Source organism: Anomaloglossus baeobatrachus, chromosome 4, assembly GCF_048569485.1.
Source record: "Anomaloglossus baeobatrachus isolate aAnoBae1 chromosome 4, aAnoBae1.hap1, whole genome shotgun sequence".
NCBI classification, from domain to species: Eukaryota; Metazoa; Chordata; class Amphibia; order Anura; family Aromobatidae; genus Anomaloglossus; species Anomaloglossus baeobatrachus.
Window position 1 is genome coordinate 331506104 of NC_134356.1, and position 17437 is coordinate 331523540.

Genomic DNA, 17437 nt, shown 5'->3' on the forward strand with positions numbered 1-17437 from the left:
GTTAGGAGGTCGTTGGTGGGCGTCAAACACAGCCATGCATCCTACCCAGCAGGACATCGCCTTTGAAGAAAATGGTCCCAACCATTCAGCAAAGACTAGAGATCTCACAGCAGGGGCCTGATCGCTGGTAGGTGTCACACATAACGAGATCGCTGCTTCGTCACGGAAACGGTGACGCAGCAACAATCTCGTTAGCGATGTCGTTGTGTGTGACGGGGCCTTAAGACTTTGCCCCCAATTAATCCGGAATATGGTGTAAAACTGTTTCAAATAATGACCTTTTTTTGTACAACTTCTACTTGTCGAAAGTGTGCAATTTTGTCTTTTTTTTTTTTTTTTTACCACCTTTAGACAGTTCCGCCAACTTTTTGAAAAACGCACTGAGCTTAACGGCAAGGAGCGCACTGAGCTTAGCGGCAAGGAACGCACTGAGCTTAGCGGCAAGGGAGTGTGTTCAAGTACAGCTGACAAATTCATCATAATTTACACTGTAAAACTACATTATGATGGAAAGGCCTCTTAAGAAGGCTTGTCTCATGTTATTAAATGGGTATTATTGGAAAATGCTTGTTTAAATAAGGAAGTTTTCAATTTATACCTTATTAAAAACTCTTTCAGTTCTAACTGAGGGATTTTTAATTCTATAGTTTACTGCTCATTCCCAAAGTTGCCACAAACCTCTGCAATCAATTAAAGGTGGCCAATTTCCTAGGTAAAGATCATGCGCTTGCAAGCTCTTTGCTAATAGCTTACAAGCACTGCTCTGAAGCTGGTTGGATCATTGCTGAATACGAACACCTTCCTTGTCCCTGCACTTTTCCAATCCAGCAGGTACAAAGTTGCCTCTGCTTGCAGCATCTAAAAGTGTAGAGTCTGGCCAGACGATATCAATGTGAGCATTTGTCCACTACAAAAAGTGGACAGTAAAAGATTGGAAAGGGGTGATTCGGAGAGATGAGATGAAAGTCAACAAATTAGGCCCCGAAGGGTGAAAATGGGTTTGACAGAAACAAGAGAAAAAGGGGCTAACAAACAAGAATTTAAAGGAAATGTCAAGTTTGGTGGAAGAAGCCTGATAAGAGGTTGTTTCACAGCCAAAAGGTGTTATATACTTGACCAGGATCAATAATGGTCTCAATGCTGAGTTACATGCGAGTATCCTTACATCGTGTACTCGAGTACAATGTGTATGAGAAGGGCGATATAGTGTTTCAGCAGGAAAACAACCTGAAGCATATGTTGAGATTAGCAAAGAAATGATTCAATGACAATAAAGTAGAGGTGCTGGATTGACCCCCACAGTCACCAATTGAACACTTGTGGGTAGAGTTGAAGAAAACGCTGTACACAAACCCAACTAAGTCAACCAGTTTGCACCAACAATAGGAAAGTGAAATCTGGGAGCAGATTTCAGTCGAGATATGCTTCAATCTGATTGTCCAGAAGGATTCAGGCAGTGTTGAAAGCCAAAGGTGGATTTACAAAATAATAAAAATTTTAATTTAATTTTTATGAGCAAAACAGTTACAATGCAGTGACATGACAAGAATCTGCAAAAGTAATCATATATGCTATATAGTTGCAAGTTACATTTATATACGAGTTAGTATAGATGATTGTCTATAAAATGATGGTAGTCTCATGTTCAAAGCTGTATTGGATGGTGAGATATGGAGCCTGAAAGTCAAAAGTTCAAAACATTGTTACCCTTTTGCTTGTCAGTTTAGTCATAGCCAAAATTGCTGGCACCTTTAAAATTGTTCCGGAAAATGAAGGATTTATCCCAGAAAATTATTGCAATTACCACATGTTCTCTTATACGCCTGTTTATTTCCATAATGCTTATTGGAACAACAGAAACAAAGAAAAAGAGGCAAATTAGACATAATTTCACACAAAACCTTAAAAATGGGCCAGACAAAATTGTTCTTGTAATCTTTTCAAAACTGTGGGTAAACAATCTTATTTCAACCATGTACTGCACGTTCAAACTCACCTTTGGCAATTAACAGGTGTGGGCCATATGAAAATCACACTTGAAATCAGATAAAAATGGGATAAGTTGACTCATTCTTTGCATTGTGTGTCTGTATGCCAAAATAAGCATGGAAATCAGAAAAAGAAGAGAACTGTCTGAGGACTTGAGAATCAAAATTGTAGAAATATATCAACAATCGTAAGGTTAAAAGTCCATCTCCAGAGATTTGATGTTTCGTTTTCAACAGTGCACAACATAATCAGAAAGTTTACAACTCATGGCCCTGTTGCTAATCTCCTGGACGTCAGATAAAAATTTATGAAAGGTTGCAATACAGAATAGTCTGCATGGTGGTTAAGCAGTCCCAATCAAGTTCTAAAGAAATTCCACCTGTCCTGCAGGCTTAGGGTGCATCAGTATCAGCACAAATTATCTGTTGACCTGTGAATGAATGAATGAATGAATGAAACACCATGGCAGGAGACCCAGGAGGATACGCATGCTCACAGAGAAACATGAACACGTTAGACTGCTGTTTGCCAAAATATATACAAGTCAAAATTTTTCTGGGAAAGCGTGTTATGTACAAATGAGACCAAGACACAGCTTTTTAGTAGAGAACATCATTCTACTGTATACCAAAACTAGATTGAGGCCTACAAAGAAGAGAACATAGTACCTACAGTCAAATATGGTGGAGGTTTAAAGATGTTTTGGGGCTGTTTTGATGCCTCTGGCACTGTGTGCCTTGACTGTGTGCAAGGCATCATGAAATCTGAAAATTACCAATGGATTAGTTGTCACAATGTAGTGCCCAGTGTCAGAAAACTGGGTTTGTGTCCTAGGTCATGGGTGTTCCAGAAAGACAATGACCTCAAACACACTTCAAGAAGCACAAATAAATGAATGGAAACAAAATGTGGAGAGTTCTGAAGTGTCCAGCAATGAGTCCTGATTTAAATCCCCTTTTACACCTATGGAGAGATCTTAAAATTGCTGTTAAGAGAAGGCATCTTTCAAATATGAGAGACCTGGATATGTTTGCAAAACAAAAGTGGTCCATAATTCCAGTTCAGAGGTGTGAGAAGCTTGTTGATGGGTATGGGAAGCGACTGATTGCAGTTATTTATTCCAAAGGGTGTGCAGGCAAATATTAAGTTGAGGATGCCAACAATTTTGTACGGCCCATATTTGGAGTTCTGTGTGAAATTATGTCCAATTTGCCTTTTTTCCCTCTGTTTTTTTTGTTGTTCCAATATATACAAAGGAAAAAGACTTATATGACAAAACATGTAATTGCAATAATTTTCTGTGAGAAATACTACAGTTTCTGAAACAATTTTAAGGATGCCAACACTTTTGGCCATAACTGTTCTTACTTTTACCAAAGAGGATCAAATTGTCACAACCTCCAATGTCTGTCCCAGCCTTGGATGATTATTCTAAAGCATCCTATTAATTATACACAAATATAAATCGTTTGATTATAAAGAAACAGTTAAACATGCAGCAATGGCTCTACATCCATGAGGACCATGTATCTTACAAGAATCTCAGTACCTAGCTTGAATGACAGGTCCGTGATTGCCCCAAGTCCAAGGTTGGATTCTGTACAGTTATTAAATGTCATGGCTTCTTGACTTTCCCATCCATCAGACATAATAACACTTAAATGGTTCAATACAGCCTGACTCACAGCCGCTGAAAAATCATCCCATGTTGTTTGTCTGAGAACACGCAGATAACAGATGCCCTCGCTATCAAAATCACTTGGGCTGTCGCTTATGAGAATATGATCATCCAGAAAAATCTTAACAGGGATCCGGAGTCCATCTGCAAATAAATTTATATCCATTGTAATTATTATCTTTTACATTTATTTTACTGGCTTATGATAAATCAATGAATCCAAAACAATCAATTTTATCTATTTGTAGATGTTCAGATTAGCAATGGTAAATTTTAAAGAGTTACTCTACCTAAATATAAATATATACGTACACTCATATATACTGTACATATTTAAATTTGATAGGTATTACAAGCCGACATACGGAATGGCATGGTTAGACTGCTGCCAAGCTTCTTCCTCTACTGTCAGCACAATGTCAATCAAGCTTTAACCTGAACAGATGAACAAAGTAATGCTGTTTGGAGACTAGGAAACAACTGCCTAATTGGGTTACCAGGTGACATGTCACAAGGCACCAATTTTGGTTTTTAAATGAAGGCAGGTGTCACGACCTGACTGCACCTGTTAAGCCAGGTCCAAGAGGGCACCCGGCGAGCAGCGTAACACAGGGGGAACACCAGGGTAACAATACAACGGGAGGCCCTGGCGTTAGGACATGACCCACTCCCATCTCCCTAACACTCACCTGAGGCTGATCCCTGCACTCTCTAACATCCCTAACTGATCCTTTACCCTTTATGCAGATCAAGGACCTCGCTGGCCTTGAACTAACCCTGACTAGTGAAGGGCAGCGAGATGGTAGTCTTGCCACTGCTTAAAGGGAACCTGTCAGCAGAAATTTCCCCTAAAACTTAAAAGATTCCCCCTCTGCAGCTCCTGGGCTGCATTCTAGAAAGGTCCCTGTTATTAGTGTGCCCCCTTTCTGACCAAAATACAGAGTTTATAAAGTGGTACCTTTTTGGATTTGGATTCTGTAAATGTGACACGGGGGCGGGCTGCCTGATGGCCGTTAGTCTGCCTCCTGCCGCTTTAGGCCGTCCCCCATCACTCCTTTCCATAGCGGTGGACGGCGCCCAGTGCTCCACAGGTCCCCGCGCATGCCCATTGCTCATCTCTCGTGGATGAGCACTGTGCCCAGTGTCACCGCTGGTGACGTGCGCGCAGGCTTTAGATTATGGGCGGTGCTGTGATGTTTATTACCAAGCAACCGCCCATAATCGCGGGACCGCGCTTTCCCCCTCGGCGTCACCTCCTTTCCATCTATTTCCTGCCTCAGGGCAAGATGGAAAGGAGGTGACGTGGGGTCAGCAGCACCGCGCTTGCGCAGAACGAAGGACGCCGAGGGGGAAAGCGCGGTCCCGCGATTATGGGCGGTTGCTTGGTAATAAACATCACAGCACCGCCCATAATCTAAAGCCTGCACGCACGTCACCAGCGGTGACACTGGGCACAGTGCTCATCCACAAGAGATGAGCACTGGGCATGCGCGGGGACCTGTGGAGCACTGGGCGGCGTCCACAGCTATGGAAAGGAGTGATGGGGGACGGCCTAAAGCGGCAGGAGGCAGACTAACGGCCATCAGGCAGCCCGCCCCCGTGTCACATTTACAGAATCCAAATCCAAAAAGGTACCACTTTATAAACTCTGTATTTTGGTCAGAAAGGGGCACAATAATAACAGGGACCTTTCTAGAATGCAGCCCAGGAGCTGCAGAGGGGGAATCTTTTAGGTTTTAGGGGAAATTTCTGCTGACAGGTTCCCATTAAGACAACACGAGGTAGGAAAGACAAACAGGTGTGGAAAGACAACAAATAACTCTCTAGCAGTAACCTCATAGCTGCAACTGAAGTGACAACTCAGCTTTCTCCATCGACTGGCTCCTTCCAAGTGCACAGCATAGGCATGTGCTATAGCCGGCTTAGGAAGGAGTGAGGAGTGGATACTTATAGCAGAAGGGAGTGGCTGCAGCTGAGGTTACAACTACCTCTGTTAGCTCATTACCTATAGAAATGGACCTTAACCACTTCAGTACCAGAAGGAATTAAATACAAAACAACTGAGGGTTAACAACGAGCGGGCACTAAAGTGGATCTGCGAATTCATAGTGTAATGTCGCCGGTGCTCTAGAAAGCTGACATATGGAGATTTATTTCTTACAAACTAATAGTCTCCTGCACAGCAGTGATGGAAACACTGAGAAGTTGCAATCCTAAGCCAGCTGGCACTGGGTCCCTTCATTCTAAGGATCAATGGAAGTCCTGGCATTCAGAATGCCTCACCAATGTACTCTAAAAAAATACACAAATGTCTAACTATACTATAGTATATTACATACCCCTGTGATAGTAAATGAATTTATTAAGAATATTATATTTTATATATATATATACATATATATATACATATACATATATATATATATATATATATATATATATATATATATATATATATATATATATATATATATATATATATATATATATATATAATATGGGTGACATGTTTATGAAGTAACTGTATATATCAACAATATAACAGATGTAATCACGTGTGCACAATTTTGGGAATCTCAATCAATATAGGCAGATGTAGTGGAATATGCCATTATGTCATATATTGCATCCCTGATTACACAGTATTAGAATTCTAAAAGAAGAAACTATTATATTGCTTAGATTTCCTCTGAAAATGAATAGATGGAACGTGATAATCTGTCTTCCTAGACTATAATAGGATTACGTGGTAAGACTTTACGACTATGGGCGATCTATGCAGCTTAAATGTTGAGCCACCAGAATAACATGATAAATAAAGAGTAAAGTTCACTCACTAAGATTCTCCAGAAGCTGTTTGCAGTCATCTGTTGCCACATCATGCACTGTCCGGTTACACTTATCTTTCTTATCTGGCTCCAGACCAGAGTGACTGCATAGGATTTCCAAGCAATCCTGAAAAGATCAGAATTAGTTTGAGGAGGATTAGGGACAGAATATCAGCTGCAGATCAGCTCATCAATACAGAACACAATTTCTCTTACGATTTTAAATACAGTGAGCAGTGGAGGAAACATCAATGTAGGAGTTAAGCTAGGGTCACAAGTAGCGACGCAGAAGCGATCACGACAACGATCTGACCTTATCAGGATCGCTGCTGCGTCGTTACATGGTCGCTGGTGAGCTGTCAAACAGGCAGATCTCACCAGCGACCAGTGACCAGACCCCAGCCAGCAGCGACGCGTGGAAGTGATGCTGCGCTTGGTAACTAAGGTAAATATCGGGTAACCAAGCAAAATGCTTCGCTGGTTACCCGATATTTACCTTGGTTACCAGCGCACACCGCTTAGCGTTGGCTCCCTGCACTAGTAGCCAGAGTACACATCGGGTTAATAAGCAAACCTTTGGCTACTTGGCTACGCGTGCAGGGAGCCGGCACTGGCAGCCTGAGAGCGGCGGACGCTAGTAACCAAGGTAAATATCGGGTAACCAAGCAAAGCACTTCGCTTGGTTACCCGATGTTTACCTTGGTTACAGCTTACCGCAGGCTGCTAGAAGCCGTCTCCCTGCTCCCTGCACATTCAGTTCGTCGCTCTCTCGCTGTCACACACAGCGATGTGTGCTTCACAGCGGGAGAGCAACGTCCAAAAAATGGTCCAGGACATTCAGCAACGACCGGCGACCTCACAGCAGGGGCCAGGTCGTTGCTGGATGTCACACACAGCGACATCGCTAGCAAGGTCGCTGCTACGACACAGAAAATGGTGACTTAGCAGCGACGTCGTCGTCGCTGTCGTTGTGTGTGACATGACCATTAGGAATGCCCTCAGAAACTCTCATTTGACCCTTTCTGTGTAGCCACCGAGACTTCGACTGCCTGTTTAGCATCTCTCATCAATCATCTTCTTACTGCCAATTAATGTAATTTCCAAATGGAAGTTGGAGGGTTCTCCTAATAACTGTTATGATATACTTAAATGGGTTTTCCCATCTCCAGGATCCTATCCTAATATATAGTGGATGTAATAATAATAATATTAGCAAATACCTCCAATTAGAAATGTAGTATAGGTCTTCCTGATATAGCCATGCCTCATACCTCATGTGCAGGGTATTGCAGATTAGGTATCCATGGTTATGTTTACAAGCAACTAACTGTCACTATATGAATGGACAAAATCATGTATACCTAAGATGCAATGCCCTGTACATGAGGTAAGAGACATGTCTATATCAGGAGAACTATACTATATTTCTAATTGATGGTATTTGGTAAAATTAGTATTATTCCACTTATTACATATAGGGAAAGGATCTTAGAGATACGAATACCCCTTAAAAGCCTGTTTACTTGAACTAACGGCCGCGTGATACGATCGCCGATCTGTAAACTTTAACTGATCAGCAGTCATTTAAATGCCTGTTTACATAGGCAGACCAAAATAAACGAAGCGCACTGAGCGATCTATACTTAGTCGCTGAGTGCACACAGCCTGCTATAGTTCTCCGTAGAGTGAGTTCTGTTTACACACCAATAACGATGATCAGGGTGGCATGGTGGCTCAGTGGTTAGCACTGCAGCCTTGCAGCACTGGGGTCCTGGGTTAAATTCCCACCAAGGACAACATCTGCAACGCGTTTGTATGTTCTCCCTGTGTTTGCGTGGGTTTCCTCCGGGCACTCCAAAAACATACAGATAGGGACTTTAGATTGTGAGCTCAAAAGGGGACAGTGTTGCCAATGTGTGTAAAGCACTGTGCAATTAACAGCGCTATACACATGAATAAATATTATTATTATCTGCTGCATAAAAGATCATTTCATCTGATGAACGAGCATTTTGATTTAATCCTTACCTTGTTTGTAGAAATCCAATGTTGGAATTTGTCTGCTTTTAACTGAAGGTCACTCATATTTTATTGGCCTGCTTTTCCCTACTGAGATCTCTCACCAGCAACATCAGTGCCTGGAGGGGCTCATGCACAGATCGACTCATTAGGTCTTGTGACATTGTGAGGAGTTTACTGCGCATGCACCGCCCCAGGCACTGACAGTGCTATCAAGAGATGTCAGTAGGGAAAGCAGGTCATTGAAATAAGAGTGACCTGTCTGTCAGTCAGAGACAGCAGGTAGGTATAGAGCAGCAGAAAGAGCTACAAGTGCATTAACACACTCAATACACTTGAGGCTCATTAGCATATAATTCAATGCTCATATGTGTAAAGGCCCCTTTATACACTGCAACATCGCTAGAGATATCGCTGTAACGTCACCGGTTTTGTGACGTAATAGCGACCTACCAAACGACATTGCAGTGTGTGACACGCATCAGCGACCTGGCCCCTGCTGTGAGGTCGCTGATCGCTACACATCTCTCAGGAACATTTTTTGGTCCTTTGTTTCCCGCTGCGCAGCAAGCATCGTTGTGTTTGACACCGTTACAACGACTTTGTTAGCGACTTCCTTTTCAAATAGCTGCTTTGACTCGTCCCCAACGACCAGCTAGGTTGTTCTGCAGATCCGTATCGCTGCTGCGTCGTTGGCCAGGTTTGCCTGTTTGACAACTCACCAGAGACTTTCCAGCGATCCCGGATAGGTCGGGATCGCTGGTGGGATCGCTAGAAAGTCTCAGTGTGTAAAGGGGCCTTTAGGCTAGCTTAAAAGTGGTATTCTATTTTTAAAAACAAAAAAGATAGATTAGTTAGGGTCTGATCACTGGCACCCCCAATGATAGCCAGATCAATAAGGGTCCTAAATCACCGGAGGGCTGGTCTTTCATGTGTGCTATAGATGATGAATGACAAATGCAACACTGACTGCCAACAAATGTACATTTTAACAATGTAGATCAAGATGCCTTCTTTCCTATTCCACCATAATCATTTGATGTAAACATTTTTTAGGAATGCCAACTAAACACAGATGTTTTTCTTAGTCATGACCCCAGTCCGGTAGTGTAAACTAATAAAGACTAAATGGTAAAACCTCTATACACTGTCATTACTTGTTATTTGTGCATTTTAGTAATTTTAAACACATCCACCCTAAAAGACATATCAATGGTATCCAATAGTTAAATGAGTCTTAAGGGTGCTTTACACGAGACGATCTATCATGCGATAGATCGTCAGGGTCACGGCTTTTGTGACGCACATCTGGCATCGTACACGACGTCGGCCTGTGTGACACCTCCGAGCGACGCAGTATCGCTCACAAATCGTGAGTCGTGTACTCGTCGCTCGGTTTCATAATCTCGTTTAATTAAAATGGCGCCGGTTGCTCATCGTTCCCGGGGTAGCACACGCCGCTCCGTGTGACACCCCGGGAACGATGAACACAGCTTACCTCCGTCCCGCGGCTCCCGCCGGCTATGCGGAAGGAAGGAGGTGGGCGGGATGTTTACGTCCTGCTCATCTCTGCCCCTCCGCTTCTAATGGCCGGCCGCTGTGTGACGTCGCTGTGACGCCGAACGTCCCTCCCTCTTCAGGAAGAGGATGTTCGCCGCCCACAGCGACGTCGCACAGCAGGTAAGTGCATGTGACGGGGGTTAACGACTTTGTGCACCACAGGCAAATAATTGCCCGTGACGCACAAACGATGGGGGCGGGTACGATCGATCGTGAAATTGCACGATAGATCGTACCGTGTAAAGCAGGCTTTAAAGGGAATGTGTGATCAGAAAATTGCCTTTTTTTTATACAACTAGTTTTTGTGTTAAACAATAATTTAAAGAAAATTGACAATGTTTTCCATATCACAATGTCCACTCTGGTCACTGGGAGTACTTTAGACACCTTCCTTTTGTTTCAGGAAATTTATATGTACAATACTAGTAAAAGACAGATTCAGACCCCATCTTTTGTAGTAAAGCCTCTAACGAGTGTATGTAAAAGTCATTGTGAATGGAAGGAAGTAGGGTCTTCTGTGACAGGTCCTATTATGAATTGTGGATCCTGTGTTTTGAGCTGTGTTGCCAGACATTGTATTCTTGCCTTTGGTGATAATGAGCCTACTGAAAACTCTTCTCTAAGGGACAGGAAGTACAAATCTAAAATAGCCCTGTGAAAACTGCAAGACTAATTTTGTTTTTTAATATAGATTGTAATATGAAAAATTCCTAAAAAACTGTAAAAAGAAATCTGATTTAAACATACCGTAGTTATTTTCTATCGACAATCACTTTATAGTCAAATGCTGGGAAACTGCATTACCACTACACTTAACTATTAAAAACGAAACCATAAACAATGAGGCATTTAACGTCTACAATAAAATGCTGTTTAGTAAAGCTAAGGAGAAATCTAGAAAATCTCTGAAGAATACACCACAGAGGGAGCCAATGACTAGCTGCATTCATTTATTGCCTTTGGCCAGAAAGCATAAAATCTCTCCAGCAGAAGAAATCTATTATTTATACATGAACAGTGCTGAGGCAGATGATAAATAAAAAATCCTCGACAAGCTATCATTCATGGCTAAAGATTTTAAGGGGAAATTAAAAAAAGTAACCTAAAAGGAGGATAATTTTTTATATTTCACATAACACTAACCTTTATGCCCATTTATTTAACAGGACTGGATTTACCATTGTATCAAACATTACATGTGCCTGTTTGACTAACCAAAAATACTTTAAAATAATATACAAAAAAACACCCCTTTATTAACCCCAAAACATCCAGATTTCTTTTTCGTATACAAATAGATATATAGAGGGGGTCAAAAATTAGTTCAAAAAAGTATTTTAACCCCAAATTTTTAAAAAATGACCTTTATTTAAACAAAGCTAAAAATGACTCACAGACATAGATACATTCAATGTCTCAACTGGGTTCAATCAATTGAGGGATAGATATATAGCAATGCACAATATTTGTTTTTCCCTTTGACACTCCAACAAACACAGCAAGAATTTTTTTCTTCCTCCAAGTGTTGAAAAATAACTGTCTCAAGAGGATAAAAAGGAAAAAAATGCAGATATTATAACCATCAAGGGGTTTGTGTATATAACTCTTACTGATACTCATAATATTAACTCTCCAAAGCCCCTTACTACATTCACTGCCACTATTTGGTAGAGGAGCCGACCATGGAGACAAAAAAGGTTTTTATTTCGTCTTCATGTCCAGCTCCAAATCCCCACCCAGGTATTGACCAATAGTTGTGACCCCTAACAATCAAATATCACCCCCAATATCATGGAGTGCACAGAAGGGGTCATTCACTACAGAACAGTGACTTAAAGGGAACCTGTCATCAGGAATTTGGCTTTCAACCTAAACGTTTCCCCCTCTGCAGCTCGTGGGCTGCATTCTAGGAAGGTTTCTGTACTTTTTGTGCCCCTTTTTAAACCAAAATAAACACTTTATAAACTTGTACCTTTCTGTTTGAAAATCTTGTTAATTTTCCATGGGGGCGGGCCGTGTGGCGTCCGTTGCTGTAGCTTACGCCGTCCCCCATGCTCCAAATCATGCCTCATAACGCCGCCCACTGCGCCGAGGTCCCGTGCACGCCGGGACACCTAGTGACGTGGTCGCATGCACGAGAGTATGGGCGGCGCTGTGATTGCATCGCAAGTGCCCGCCCATACTCTCGTGCCCGCCCTTTCCCCACTGCCTCCAGCGTTCTGCGCCGGCCCGACGTCACCTCCTTCCCATCGTACCCTGCAGCAGGAAATAGATGGGAGGAGCGGAGCACAGGAGAAGCAGAGGATCTGAGCGACGTACAGAGGGGAGAGCGCGCACACGAGAGTATGGGCGCGCACTTGCGATGCAATCACAGCGCCGCCCATACTCTCGTGCATGCGACCACGTCACTAGGTGTCCCGGCGTGCACGGGACCTCGGCGCAGTGGGCGGCGTTATGAGGCATGATTTGGAGCATGGGGGACGGCGTAAGCTACAGCAACGGACGCCACACGGCCCGCCCCCATGGAAAATTAACAAGATTTTCAAACAGAAAGGTACAAGTTTATAAAGTGTTTATTTTGGTTTAAAAAGGGGCACAAAAAGTACAAAAACCTTCCTAGAATGCAGCCCACGAGCTGCAGAGGGGGAAACGTTTAGGTTGAAAGCCAAATTCCTGATGACAGGTTCCCTTTAAGATCAGCAAAAACACATCATCTGAACTGTTATTTTAGAAAATTTCCATAGCAAAACAATCCAACACACATATGGCATAGATAATATAAATTAAGATAAGGAATCCAATATCTATAACTCATTCCTTAATAGAAATTCTTGATAGATGAATTAGTTATCACATATCCACTGAAGATTATCCTGAAGAGAAGTACTTTATAAATGTCCTTCTTCCTAGAAGCAGTTGCAGTTGCCACGCCGTGCTGTTATCCTGGGTCCGGGATTCTCCGTGACGGGGGCTATCTTGACATTGTGCCAGCCCATGTGATTTTAGGACATGTGGGCCCGCAAATCATTGCTGTAGTGGCCCCGCTCTGTCAGTCCGTTTGTGCTCTATCTGGGGTATATGGGATCCATATTGAATGTTGATATTAAACTCATGGATCAATGAAACCTCCTGATGAACCTCTTGGTTTTATCATACAAGGGGGGAAACGCGTCGAGGTGTGAGGTGTAAATTGTATCTTGGGATTGTGAAGCTATCAATCAAGCACAGTGTGTCTAACCATTATCAAAAGGAACCTTGGACATATCACACCTGTGAAAGCAACTGCTTCTAGGAAGAAGTACATTTATAAAGTACTTCTCTTCAGGATAATCTTCAGTGGATATGTGATAACTAATTCATCTATCAAGAATTTCTATTAAGGAATGAGTTATAGATATTGGATTCCTTATCTTAATTTATATTATCTATGCCATATGTGTGTTGGATTGTTTTGCTATGGAAATTTTCTAAAATAACAGTTCAGATGATGTGTTTTTGCTGATCTTAAGTCACTGTTCTGTAGTGAATGACCCCTTCTGTGCACTCCATGATATTGGGGGTGATATTTGATTGTTAGGGGTCACAACTATTGGTCAATACCTGGGTGGGGATTTGGAGCTGGACATGAAGACGAAATAAAAACCTTTTTTGTCTCCATGGTCGGCTCCTCTACCAAATAGTGGCAGTGAATGTAGTAAGGGGCTTTGGAGAGTTAATATTATGAGTATCAGTAAGAGTTATATACACAAACCCCTTGATGGTTATAATATCTGCATTTTTTTCCTTTTTATCCTCTTGAGACAGTTATTTTTCAACACTTGGAGGAAGAAAAAAATTCTTGCTGTTTGTTGGAGTGTCAAAGGGAAAAACAAATATTGTGCATTGCTATATATCTATCCCTCAATTGATTGAACCCAGTTGAGACATTGAATGTATCTATGTCTGTGAGTCATTTTTAGCTTTGTTTAAATAAAGGTCATTTTTTAAAAATTTGGGGTTAAAATACTTTTTTCAAAACATCCAGATCCAACGTAATCCAAAAGACATCCCACGACAGTTCCAGCTCTGCTACATCTGAAGTTACAGCGAACAACCATAGAACATGACCGCCCGCTGAGGGCTTCGGCAGAGAATGTCTGAGCCGCGCAATGAGCGGTGACGGCACTCAGGTTACTTGCAGTCACCATTTGTTTGTTTTTTTTAAAAAAACAAGACCTGGTTAGACCCGCCAATCCCGGTTAACCAGTTGCGACCTCTAACGTGCTCAATAAAAACTGGATCTACCGGCAGGTCTCAAATCACTGGTGGTGAAAGAAGATGAAGCCTCTAGAAGGATAGTATAAGCCAGGTGTCAGGGGACTTAGATTTAAGTGCCACTCTAGCAGTGCAATAAAAAAAGCTGGAATGGTGCTTTAATGATAGATTTTAATTTTAGCGTACATGCAGCTGTACCATGGGCTTCTCAAGTTGTGCATATATTTTTGCATTACTCTAATACAAGCTCAGAGGAAGGCTTGATTCACACAACCATATGTATTCCCTCCATCCGAGAAAACCGGTTCAATTATGCTAATCAGACTATGATCTACTTTTCTCAGAGGTGGAAAATAAAAAGTTTCTTCACCTTCTCCTTTATGTCAGTCCATGTAAATCTGACAGCACTCAGATGTCATAAGCGTGTGGTTTGATTATTTTTTGCAGACTCGTACATGTGAATGGCCAAGTGCCATCTGATTCTCGGAGGCAAACCATGCATGCTGTGTTTTTTTTCTCAGACCATTCGATCAGAGGAAAGAAAATTGGACATGTGCATTGCTTTATTGAATAACATTGGTCTGATTCCTATCCAAATTTTTTTGTCGGATAACATTTGAACTAAAAATACAGTCATCTGCAAGAGCCCTAACTAAAATTTCAAGAATAAATGGAATTATGTGTCTAAACAGAACTTCACAAAAACGTACTTAGGGAGTGTTATATGAGATCATCTGTTATGCTGGATTATGGTGTTATTTACAGCGAAAAGAAAACATGTAATAGAAATATGTGGGTAACTAATAAAGAGACCTTTGCTGGCATGTACATGGTGGGCACAGGCTGTGCTGTAAACTATTTGGCTAAGCATGAATAGTATTCTCAAACAACTAGCAGGTGGTGCTCTCCTGGTGACTCCACATTTCCTCTTCCATGTAACTTGGCTCCATCTTACGGTGAAAGAAAGGTCTTCTGTGAAATAAGCATAAAGAAACGAGACCCTCACACAGCTGGAGCAATGTCATTTACCACTGTCGTTACTGTGAGTAAAGATCACTGGGTACTACGCATCATATTATCTGTGCACCCCGTCATTTGTTTCCCTAGCATTCTGTACTGTACTTTGCTACTAATTACCGTTTGTGGAAATAATTAACCCCTTCATGACTGAGACAATTTCTGTGCTTCTTTTTTTATTTTTTTTTGCTGGATATGCTGGTAGTTTTGAATCTCACCATTCACTTTACTACCATGTTTTTCCAAAAATAAGCCCTAGCAGGGATTTTCAGAATTTTCAAAGCAAGACTTAAATATAATCTCTACCCCGAAAATTAGCCCTATTAGTGTCCATGAAGCTAAAAAAGTTAAAGAATACTGAAGGATACTTCATTATAAACAGTGGGCACCCTGCCATCACACTCACTAGATGCCGAGCGGGAGGACCTGCAGTGATCGCCGACCCACGGTGATTGAGTGTGCGATATGATCGGTGATTCTGTGTGCGATCTGACTGGTGTGTGTGTGTGTGTGAGTGTGTGTGTGTGTACGATCTGATGTATGTGAGTGTAGCATCCAGAAGCAGGGAAGGACAGCGTGCAACATACCTGCCTGGAGTGCCCACCAGAGAACACAGGGAAGACCTGAGAGCCACGCACACGTCCGAGGTCTGGTAAGTATGAGTCTCATGGGAGGAGGGGGTTCACTATTTTGGGGGAGTAAACTAACCCAAAAGATGTTTCTCCAAGAATAAGACTAAAGGCCGCTTTACACACTGGGATATCGGTACTGATATCGCCATCGTGCGTACCCGCCCCCATCGGTTGTGCGACACGGGCAAATCTCTGCCCGTGACGCACAACATCGCCCGGACCTGTCACACTACTTACCTTCCCTGCAACGTCGCTGTGACCGGCGAACCGCCTCCTTTCTAAGGGGGCGGTTCGTTCAGCGTCACAGCATCGTCACAGCAGCGTCACTGAACTGCCGCCCAATAGAAGCGGAGGGGCGGAGATGAGCGGGACGAACATCCCACCCACCTCCTTCCTTCCGCATTGTGGCCGGGAGGCAGGTAAGGAGATGTTCCTCATTCCTGCGGTGTCACACGGAGCGATGTGTGCTGCCGCAGGAACGAGGAACAACTTCGTTACTGCTGCAGTAACGAGAATTGAGAATGGACCCCCATGTTGCCAATGAGCGATTTTGCACGTTTTTGCGACAATGCAAAATCGCTCATAGGTGTCAAACGCAACGGCATCGCTACAGCGGCCGGATGTGCGTCACAAAATCCGTGACACCAACGAGATCGCTGTAGCGATCTCTTAGCGTATGAAGCCCGCTTTACTCCAAAAATAAGCCCTATCGCTTTTTTGAGAGGCAAAAAAAGTATAAGATAGTGTAAAAAACGGTAAAAAAATAAATCACTGCAATTCCCAAAGCTTTTTTTGTTTAATAGCATTTGGATTGTTTCACTGGTCTCTAAAAGCCATAACATTTTTATTTGTTCATCAATGGAGCTGTATGATTCCTTGTTTGTTTGTTTGTTTTTGTGAAGTAAGCTATAGGTTTAGTGGTATCATTTTGGGGTATGTTAGGTGGTACTTTGCACGCTGCGACTTCGCTAGCCGATGATAGCGATGCCAAGCGCGATAGTACCCTCCCCCGTCGCACATGCAATATCTTGTGATAGCTGCCGTAGTGAACATTATCGCTACGGCAGCTTCACACGCACTTACCTGGTCGGCGACGTTGCTGTGACTGCCGAAGGCGTCACTAATCGGCCGGCCAATAGAAGCGGAGGGGCAGAGATGAGCGGGATGTAAACATCCCACCCACCTTCTCCCTTCCGCATTGCCGGTGGATGCAGGTAAGGACATGTTTGTCGCTCCTGCGGGTTTACACACAGCGATGTGTGCTGCTGCAGGAACGACAAAGAACATCGTACCTGCGGACGCACCGACATTATGAAAATAAACGACGTGACACAGATCACCGATTTTTGACTGTTTAACGCTCGTTCATCTTCTATCCTAGGCTTTACACGGTGTGACGTCGTTACCGGCGCCGGATGTACGTCACTTTCGATTTGACCCCGACGATATCGCAGTAGCGA

At 42.7% G+C, this 17437-nt stretch overlaps 1 protein-coding gene across 1 annotated transcript in view; it reads right to left on the minus strand.

Moving 5' to 3' along the window:
* Nucleotides 1–17437, minus strand: part of CTTNBP2 (cortactin binding protein 2) — a 245981-nt gene that overhangs the window by 64944 nt on the left and 163600 nt on the right. Inside the window, exons 9-10 of the mRNA XM_075345037.1 lie at nucleotides 6505–6622; nucleotides 3539–3811 (exon numbers count right to left, since the gene is read on the minus strand). Coding sequence (XP_075201152.1) covers nucleotides 3539–3811; nucleotides 6505–6622 — 391 coding nt within the window. The remainder of the gene's footprint in view (nucleotides 1–3538; nucleotides 3812–6504; nucleotides 6623–17437) is intronic.